Source organism: Cyprinus carpio, chromosome A17, assembly GCF_018340385.1.
Source record: "Cyprinus carpio isolate SPL01 chromosome A17, ASM1834038v1, whole genome shotgun sequence".
Lineage (NCBI taxonomy): Eukaryota > Metazoa > Chordata > Actinopteri > Cypriniformes > Cyprinidae > Cyprinus > Cyprinus carpio.
The window spans coordinates 12,113,630-12,124,047 of NC_056588.1; the positions used below are offsets into that span (position 1 = coordinate 12,113,630).

The 10,418-nt window shown below is 38.8% G+C and overlaps 1 protein-coding gene across 1 annotated transcript; it reads left to right on the forward strand.

The window, feature by feature from the left end:
• Window positions 1–227: 227 nt before the first annotated feature.
• Window positions 228–9,943, forward strand: LOC122148162 (membrane-associated progesterone receptor component 2-like). The gene is made up of 3 exons (XM_042774121.1): window positions 228–597; window positions 5,021–5,176; window positions 7,993–9,943. The coding sequence occupies exons 1-3, from the start codon at window positions 246–248 to the stop codon at window positions 8,088–8,090; spliced, it is 606 nt and encodes a 201-aa protein (XP_042630055.1). The 5' UTR covers window positions 228–245; the 3' UTR covers window positions 8,091–9,943.
• Window positions 9,944–10,418: the final 475 nt, after the last annotated feature.

Sequence of the window (10,418 nt, forward strand, 5' to 3'; positions counted from 1 at the left end):
TGCATATTCTAGTATTTTATCTAATGATCATTATAATCATAACAGTTAGCGCCTTTTCATTATCTCAAGCCTTTGTGGCTTTGTCTGGTGGCTTGCGCTCGGTGGTCTTGTAGGCGCCACTCTTTAAGATAAAACTACAAATCCCAGGTGCCAACGCGGTGTTCCGGTGACAGGCAGCCAATCAGACGCGCCCCTGAGTGCCAGCTGGCCGGGCGCGCGCGGTGGGAAGGCGCTATCGTTGCAGTATGGCGGACGATGGGGACGGTAGGAGTGCAGCGGCGGACACTAGCGGCGGGCAGGGGACGACGGAGGAGTTGGATCCGGGGGCCGGTTTTGGAATAAGCGCCATGCTGCTCGATCTCAGCGTTCTAGTGCTCTTGTTGGCCGCGTGTTACGTGGTTTACGCGCGGTGGTGGAGGAGGGCGGGCGCAGACGCGGGCCGGGGCAGCGAGGCCTCGCCGTTGCCCAAGATGAGGAGACGAGACTTCACGCTGCAGCAGCTGCGCGAGTATGATGGTGTGCAGAACCCGCGCATCCTCATGGCAGTCAATACCAAGGTCTTCGACGTGACCAGCGGCAAAAAGTTTTACGGACGCGGTAAGGAGAGCGCTGGGCTCAGGCTCACACCCACATTCAGCGGTGTTTTTTAACTTCAGCAGTGGAAAAGGTAACGTTACTAGTATCCAGTCAGCAAAGTCTACTAAAGCTGGAATACGTACTAATAACTACTGGATAGTTACTAGGACTAATAAACAAGTATTAGTACCTTATTAATGTTCTCGGTAGCCCTTTATTTTACAGCTTCCCTGTTACAAGTTACTGTAGGAGCAACAGTACATTATGCGTAATAAGAAGAAACTAGCTACAAACTTATAGCAAGTATATGTGGTTAATTAATATTACTCAGTACTTGTTATAGTGTATGAATTCACTATAACAAGGACATCTTAAAATACAGTAACCTTTATTTATTTAGTTATTTATTTACTAAAACTGGAAGTACCAGCCACAATTGGAATGCATACTAGTCTAAATTGAATATTTCAGATTTAATCGTTTCTAACTAGTAGTAATGGACTAGTTACATGTTACCGCTGGATACTAGTAATTAATCCAGCAGTGACTAGCATCTGTTGAATAAGAACTGGTGACTAATGGTATAGATGTATAATGAAGTACTAACATCTAATGAGTAGTTACTAGTGAAATAGTGAAGGATACAATTAGATTATTTTGTTGTCCTTGTTACATGTAGTTACAGTAGTAATAATAATAAAGTGTGCATAATTTTAACCAGCTAAACCTGTAGTAAGTACATGTTTCTAATTAATATTACTCGTAATGAATAGTACAAGTAACACAAGCAGATACTAGTTAATGTCAAACAAAGCCTCTTTCTCTCCTGCTGTGATGATGCACAGGGTGGTGTGATATCTTATAATTTTGCCAACCTCTTGATGGACACTTTTTGTCTTATTCATAACTGCGGTTAGCTTTCTCTCACTCTGTTTTGCCTTGGTGAACTCTTTCCCAGGCATCAACATGTCATGTCAGTGCATTTTTGAATGAGAGCCATGTGTGACGTGGACATACGGGGTGAGAGCCATGTGCTGGCACACCCATCAGGTATGCACTGTACAAGTACAGCTGAACCATGCATTAATCAATATGCTTATTTTAAACATGTAAAGCTAACCGCTTGATTTGCTATGACAGATATTAGGTCAGCTAAGTTTAGCAGTGGCCTTGGTTAAGAAATCAAGCACCGAGCTTAATTCCTTCCCTCCCCTGCAGAGAAATGCTTGTTTCTTTCCCATGTGCTTTAAGAGCAGTTTATAGGCTTTCAGCTGCTTTACAAAACAGCTGTTTGCTACACAGAATAGGCTACTTGAAATATTTGCTCTTAAAGGCAGGACAGAAGTCTTTTGTCTGTCTGGAGTCTATATTTGGAGACCCAGGTCAGAAGTGAAACCTACCAGGATTGCCACAGCCTTTGATTGCTTCTACCAAGTTTTGATTCACAGTACCAACTAAGGCCTCTGATTGGGCCTCACATCTCCCTCTGCTATATTTGAATATGAGATGTTATCTGACCATCTGTGGCGTTTATGAGGGAGCGCGGGGTGTTTAATGTGTGTTGTCAGAAGTAGACCAGACTCTGACCAGTGCGTCATTCGTTTAGACACCTTTAGTCCCATGTGGCATCTTGCAGCATTTCACCCAGACAGAATATGAGATCTGAGATATGAGAATATGAGTTTTATTTACCTGTTGCTGCATTCATTTATAACCCCATGAGACTTTGTAGCAGAGGTTTGTATTTTGTAGGGAGACATGGTGTCTTATCACTAGACCATAGGGCAGCTTGTCGTTTTGGTCAATGTTTGGATGGACCTGCTTGTTTCTTCTAAGACTATTATTGCTGAACTGCTGAAAAAAGAGGGAGTGTGTGTGTGTGAGAGCTAACTGACTTCTTGCACATGGAGATCAGATGATGAACCAAAGACAAGAAGTATCAAACGATGGCCTTCTGATTGCCCCTATTATTGCCTTCAGTTCTGTATAAACGGTGACTAACGGTGCATTCACACATTTCTTGTTTGGTTCAATTGAATCGAACTCAAGTTCGTTTCCCCTCTTGGTGCGGACCTTTTTGGCAGGTGTGAATACAGCAATCGCACTCTGGTGTGGACCAGACGACCACACCGAGAACCAGCTGAAGAGGTGGTCTCGGTCTGCTTTCAAACGAACTCTGGTACGGTTCGTTTAATGTATGAATACCTCGAATCCGACCCATCTGCAGAAATCACGCTCAGAAACAGACAGCCCACGCATATAGTGCTGTTATTTGCATTTCAGTGGTTTTTAAACCACAGTGCTTTTGCAAATGATAAGTGTTCGTGACTATGGCGCACAGCAACATGAAGTGAGCGTGCTAAATAGGCTAAAGCTTGCCGCAAAAATTACCATGACTATATTGGGGAAAAATAGTAAGGAGATATTTGAATTATTTATTAATAAACTAGTGTTTTATGCGTCAGTGTCGCAATGAAGTTAATGATCCTGACTCGCCATCTCATCATTGCCTTTAGAAAGAAATGCATCTTTACAGATTACATTTAAATCTTTTAAAGTCATTTAAAGCTTTCTATAGATATATTCATCATGTCTGTAAGGAAAATATTCAGTGGAAAATGTGTTTCGGTGCATTTTTGTGAAGCGCTACTGTTCAAAGACCAAGACGGCAAGCGCATCCTATTTGTTTGTTTTTTTTAATTTACAAAAGCACAATGTTTTCTTGATATTGTGAGTGCACATAAATAATAATTTACCCTTTACAGTTCCGAACAATGTTTTATTTAACCTTTATGAGCAAAAATGACGGTGCATTTAATTAGTGTCCACTGATGTCCTGAAGCGGGCTTCAGCTTCCACTCTCCGCACAAACGATTGGATATGCACCTAATAGTGCACATTTATATAGGTTAAGTGTTTAAACTAACATTGTGATATGCTTTTTAAGTATTTTATATCTATAGATTTTATTTTCGGCAAGTTGTAATTACAACATCGTATGACATTGTCTCATGTTTCTTCATATTAGTATCTGATAACACCAAATCAGTAAAAGAATAAAAGTGCACTACGAAAGATCTCCGTGATTAGTCTGTTTTTGCACTTCCTGTTTTTTCATGCTTGAGAATTTCTGTACAATGAATGGATGATCTTGGCACATGTGTGGTTTTGTTTACAATTTCTGATTCACTTGCAAGAAATGCATTGCGAAAGCGAACCGCATTAAACAAACAAAAAAAATCAACATTGTATTTGGTCCGGACCAAAGCAAGTGAACTAGCGGACTTTCCTAAAGCTCAGTCTCTCTGTCAAGAAAGAGAACAGAAGAATGCACACATGCCAGAGCAGCCTAGTAGTCATCATCAGCCTTGATCTGGAAGGCTTTTGGCAGTCATATTGTTTATGAATCATGGATTTGTTCCTGTTCAAGAGGTTATGGAGTAAAACTCTGAATGCAGCGAGTATCAGTGATGTCCCTGTGCTCTTGTCTTCTCCCTTTATCACATCTATTCATTTGTTTGTCTTGATTAGGTGACTAAAGTTCATCAGTCTGTTGTGCTCATCTGTCACGTTTCAGGTTTGGGAGGAAAGGTGAGGCCTGAGCGGTTTGTGCACAGCTGCAGTTGATTCTTGTTGGTGTTATATAGTGTATTGTCATGGCTCCTCACATTAATTTCCTTACTCAGTGCAGTGTGTTGTTCACAGAATCTCTCACAGCTGTTTTGGAATAGCTGTTTGTTTACCTGCATTTCTCTGGTTTGCGTGAGCGGCTCCATTCATCTCAGCTGATTGGTTGTTTTTGAGACGACACTCCAGCTTGTCGGGGATTGTCTGACTCTTCTTTTAGTAGGTTCACAGCAGAGTTTTGTTTGATTGCATTTCAGCAGGGTTCTTCAAACTTTTATCAGGCAAAGGATTTTTTGCTTAAAATGGTTTATTATTAAATTATTATTTAATTTATATTATTATTTTATAATTATTATTAATTTATTATATATTATTATTATTAATAGTACTGCTTAAAATAATAGTATTGATAATACAAAATATTGTTAGCTGTAATTGTTAATTATTGTTTATTATGCAATATTATGAATAATTATATAAGTGCTATTATTGTTTTAAAGACTTTGTATGCTTCACCTTCATTATTTTACTTTTTTTTTTATGTAGGCCTAATTTTTAAATTTGAATCTTTTTTTACATTTTAATGTGGGAGGGACATTTAGCTTAATTTTAACTTCAGTTGAAGTTTAATTATGTTTTGTTTAATGCATAGTTGCTGTTGTTATTTTAATTTCACAAATTTATCTTAGATCAGATAATAATTGATGAATCCCTGGCAATATTGTATTTTCAGTTCTGATTCCTATATCTATAATGTGCAGAAGTTACTAAATTTGTATTGCTGACCTTAATGCTCACGATATGTCTGTTGTTCCAGAGGGCCCCTACGGGATATTTGCGGGACGTGATGCTTCTCGAGGTTTGGCAACATTCTGCCTGGAGAAGGATGCATTACGAGATGAGTACGATGATCTTTCAGACCTGAATGCTGTACAGATGGAAAGTGTTCGAGAATGGGAGATGCAGTTCATGGGTAAGCAGGAGAATTCTACTTTGAATTCAGAAAGAAAACGCATAATTTGCCCGCCAAAAAAAATCTAACAGTGTCTGAAAGATTTCCCCCGGTTTCATAGATGAGGCTTAAGCCTAGTCCCAGACTAAAATGCTTGTCTGAGCTGTTTTAACTGAAAGAAACTTGCACTAACATATCTTAAAATATATCAGTGCCATTGTTTTGTCTCAAGATGCACACCAGTACTGTTTTTTCCTAAGGAATGTTTATAAAAGATACTTAAATGTCCTAATTGAACTATGGTCTAAACCCGGCTTAGTCAAAGCCCTGACTGTGAAACCAGGCCTTTATTGGCCTTTAGGGTAATCAGAGCTAGGAAAGTTATGCATTTAGATATGTAGTTTGTTATCATTCCTCCTGGACCACAAGCTCTGCATGTTGTTCCTGTTGTGCTGGTTAGGCCTGATCTGTACATTTCCTGTAATCACACAGCTGATGCAGGGATGGGGTACTGGGGAATTCTCTAGATGATGAGTGACAGAACCTTTAATTGTCCTCTTCACTCTTGTAGATCAGAGAACTATATAAAAAAAAAAAAATCTTTTTTTTTTCTGCTCCATTATTCAGCATTGGTGTGTCAGATGGTCTCTAAATGAGAAAAGATAAAAAGGCTGGGACGGGTAGTCAGTACCACAAAATAAAGTAAATACTTCTTTTTTTTTTATTGCATTGTTTTCACTAGCTCCCCTCAAAAACAAATATAACATGAAACACACAAAGTTGCTCTCCTCAATGTACTTATATATGTATCTGTGTGTGTGTGTATGTTGGGGAGATTGACTCTTTTCTGTAGCCACATTCAATTAGGTTTATTTTGACTGGACTGGCAATCAGAAGGCCATCTTTTGATACTTCTTGTCTTTGGTTTATTTGGTGTAGCACAGTCTCAGATCTGTTTGTGGTTTTGTGTGCGATGAGGAAATGTGTGAGAAGCTGCTTGACTCCCCTGTCACCACGTTTGGGGAAAATCATGCATGTAATTATATAACAGATTTATGCTGCTTGACAACTAAGTTACTCTGGTGATGATAAAGCATAAGACTTTTCCACACTGCTTGTTTGCTTTGTTACTACCAGAGATTAATTCATGGTTAACGCCTTTTTAACTCTTTCCCCGCCATTGACGAGTTATCTCTTCTTTTAGAAGACAACGCTTCCCCACCAAAGACAAGTTTTTTACGGCTTTTCGTGTTTTCACTGTTATACACTTGGGGGCTCTATTACACATCTTCTGAATGAGTACAAAACCTCCCGAACAAAAAACACATGTGAACATGACAGTAAAACTAGCAATCTTTTATGTAAACAGAAGCATATGATAAATAATGTGATTATCAGTAAAAGACAGCATATAAATGAAAACTGCATAATGTTATAGAGTAAAATGTTGATCCAGGAAGTGGTATATGGCTGTGCAAGTTTGGAGAGGTTGATGGAAGAAATTTACTTGATTTATGCTTTGATAATTGTACTGAATATTATCCAGATGTGGTTTTTGAAAAAAAATGTGATTTTCTCACTTTTTTGCTAAAAATTATACATTTTTATGAAACCTACCTATATTCAAGTGTTGATTTAAAAAGAAAAAAAAAAAGAATTCTTTAAGCTAAAATAAAATGGATTGTTTTTTTTAAAAGCAGTGGCTTTGATCTTTATTTTGGTGTATTGCATATTCAAATACTCATACAGCAAAATATACTGTAGGCCATCAAATTTTAGTAAAAATCGTCAAAATCGCTGGCGGTGGCTGTCAACTTTTTCCAAAAATGCTGGCGGGGAAAGAGTTAAGAACCCTCTAAAAATAACTGATAAAACATCTAGTTTAAAATTTGCTAATATATATATTTTTATATATAAATGGCACTCCACCCCAAAATGAAAATTTTATCATTAATCCCCTACCCCCATGTCGTTTCAAACCCGTAAAAGCTTCGTTCATTTTCGTGTCGTTATTTAAGATATTTTGGATGAAAACCGGGAGGCCTGTGACTGTCCCATAGACTGCCAAGTAAATAACAGTGTCAGGGTCTCTCCATATCACCGTATGCTGCATATGCTCTTCTGCGTCTGCTCTTCTCATCCGCACATCCTTGTGGTGTGGATGATACAGAAGAGCATACGCAACATACGGTGATATGGAGAGACACAGAGGGGACTGTTGACAAAGGAATTGTTGAATAAAGTTATTTTTGTTTCTTCGCTTACAAAAAGTGTTCCCGTCGCTTCATATAACCTAGATTGCACGTCTGATGGCAGATGGAGTATTCTGAAGATGACTTTCATACCTTTTATGGACCTTGACACTGCTATTTACTTGGCAGTCTATGGGACAGTCTAAAGCCTCCCGCTTTTCATCCAAAATATCTCAAATTGTGTTCCGAAGAGGAACAAAGCTTTTACAGGTTTGGAACGACATGGGGGTAGGTGATTAATGACAAAATTTTCATTTTGGGGTGGAGTATCCCTTTAAGCTTTATTTCAAATGACAAAAAATGCTTTTTAACAGTTTTAGTTTTGTTTTAGTTAACAATAACACTGATGGCGAAAGATGGTCTTTGCAGCCAGATGATGTTTTACAGCCAAAAGAGGCTAATAGGTCCATGCTAACTTCTCCCTGGTTGTTACTACAAAAGATCAATGTCCAAATAAGAGTCCTTTCAAAAGTTTGCGCACAAAATAAATATACACACACTATGCATTTATAAGAAATAACATACATGCAATTTTATTTTTAAATTGTTTTATTAATTCTTTTTTTAATTGTTCCTCTCTTTCAGAGAAATATGACTACGTTGGCCGTTTGTTGAAGCCGGGAGATGAGCCATCTGAGTACACCGATGAAGAGGACATGAAGGATCATCAAAAACACGAATGATCTGCTGAAACATCACCGCAGCTGAAGGCCAGGACTGAGAAGGCCACCATCCAGAATAGTTAAACCCCAGCAAGAAAACCCCCTCAGAATCTGCCCTTTACCTTGGTTGTACCGTGTCCCCACTACTGCTTCACCACAGAGATAAACGTGTCTGTCTAAAAGCCCCCTGCTGTTCTGACTGTTCTTCTACCAAAACAGACCAATAGCCTGTCAGAGTTTACTGTACTCTTCTTGTCTGTTCTTGATACCTTCTCCTTAATCCAGCTCCTTGCCCTCTCAATCTTCCTGTCCCACCTAAGCAATCAATTTATACCATAAATGCCATCAAACACTACTTTATACCATAAGTCCTCACCCTTAATCATCAGTCATACAGTCTAAACCCTAAACCCTACAGTCCAATGGAAAGTGAAACGCACCTAAGGCTTTTATAGCATCCTGCACATTTGCGTGTTAAGACTTGGACTGACAATGTGAAGAGAGAAATAAGAGGAAGGACAAAACACTGAATACACACAAATTTTTACTCACTTGATTTTCTTTGGGGACTTCACCATTCATAACCTCAAAGGTCAAATACATAGAACGGGGCGGATGTCTGGAGTTCAGTACACAACAGGTTAAAAAAAACGCAACTGGGGTCTCTTTTAATTTTTTATTTTTCCCATTTAAGTGATTTTTTTGTTGTTTTTGTGCGTGTGAACAGAGATCTCAAATACTTCTCAAGCATTTAAATCTCATGCTTATTCGTCGACTGTGAGAACGTTGTCGTTTTAAATCAAAGTATGTCGAATGGATATGGTAACCAATCCAAAAGCCAGATTGTCTGCCATCAGCAAATCAATCCAACGGTTGGGAGGGTCTGAGGTGGGTGGGTGCTCTTAGCAATTTTTGTATTTTGTGCACCACTAGTGTGTAGCGATTTTTGTCACAATGTGATTGTAAATCATTCGGGATGGGAAATGTTTGTGGGGGGGGGGGGGGGGGGGGGGGGCGTTATCGTTCTTGCCATAAAACTTTTTATTTGATCTGTGTAAATCTGAACAGCTGGTTGGGATGCAAAGGGAAGATCCGTTCGGTAGTTTGGATCAGCTTGTCTGCTCATCGGTCAACAGAACTCTCCTTTCCCCTGTTAATGAAACAGTTAGCGTAGTTATTGTGCCTTATTTCTGTTTAATTCTACTTCAGAATAGTTAAGAGATACAGGTATGAAAACTAGAGGGAAAAAATGCAAAGATAAAACATGTTCTGCTCTGCCCTTTTCACAATATATACTCTTAGGAGGTTTTTCAAAAGCCAAGGCATCTTTCCCCTCCATTTCCTCAGCTCATACGAGGCGTGCTGGTGTCTGTGAGGGAATCCCACACAAGAGACTCAACCGCCATTATTGTGACCGTGTATATAGACTTTATGAGCTATTTCAGTGTTACTGCCATATCTGCGCTGTTATTAAACTCCACGCACTGCTGTGTTGTACTGGCCAAAAGATCCATCGCTCTTTCCCTATTTCCATCTCTCTTTTTCTCTCTCTGCTGAATTTATTTTTAATTGTGGGTCATTTTCAAATCCACCCTTAAGTGTTATATTTTGTTTTTCTTCTGGAGAGGGGAACTATGAGTTTGGAAGGATATTTTGTCTTTGCTGAGGGGAGGGGGATGAGGCGAAATTCAAAAATTGTGGATTCTGTAAATATGTGTATCATTTTATTAAAGCATGTGCAGCAGACAGTGAGGTAATGCTGGCTCTCACGTCATGTATTTAAATGGAGTTTGCAAGGATGTGTGTGCGTGTGTGCTGGGTCGGGGGGAGGATGTGAACGTGTTGTTGCAGAAATAAATACATTTGGTTAATAACTACTGTTATCCTCTGCCCCTCTGTTATGTTGTCTTGAGTGCAAAAATAGGCATTGTCTCTCACAAAGGGTATTACTTTCAAATAACTATAAGAGGAAGCGGAGACTGTAACTACTGAAATGTAAGATGTGTCGAGAAACCACTAGGCTGATTTGTTTACTAAATCTACCTTTATGGATCATGTCATTCTACCACTGTTTTTATTTGGAGTTTTGGACTAAAAAGTTTTAGCTGTATGAATAATGTGGTTAAAGAATAAGGAAGGAAATTTGTGGTTGGTTGAGGTATTTGTCATGTTCCAGTTATAATTTCTGAGAGTGCATATGCAAAAATGTAGCATAAAGTAATAGCAATAGTTTGTCCAGATAATTTTTATGGACTTGCAGACTTGTAATTTTAAGCATGATATAGCAGTGTGAAATGTCACACAATCTTGTTAGAGCTGAAAACAGTTTACTCAAGGTAATTTATCAAT

What these genes read in the sequence shown, in the direction of transcription:
- LOC122148162 (XM_042774121.1), top strand. Translation starts at nt 246, where the DNA reads ATGGCGGACGATGGGGACGGTAGGAGTGCAGCGGCGGACACTAGCGGC. An exon ending in CAAAAAGTTTTACGGACGCG is followed by an intron (nt 598 to 5,020) that starts GTAAGGAGAGCG and finishes CTGTTGTTCCAG; the next exon opens with AGGGCCCCTACGGGATATTT. An exon ending in ATGGGAGATGCAGTTCATGG is followed by an intron (nt 5,177 to 7,992) that starts GTAAGCAGGAGA and finishes CCTCTCTTTCAG; the next exon opens with AGAAATATGACTACGTTGGC.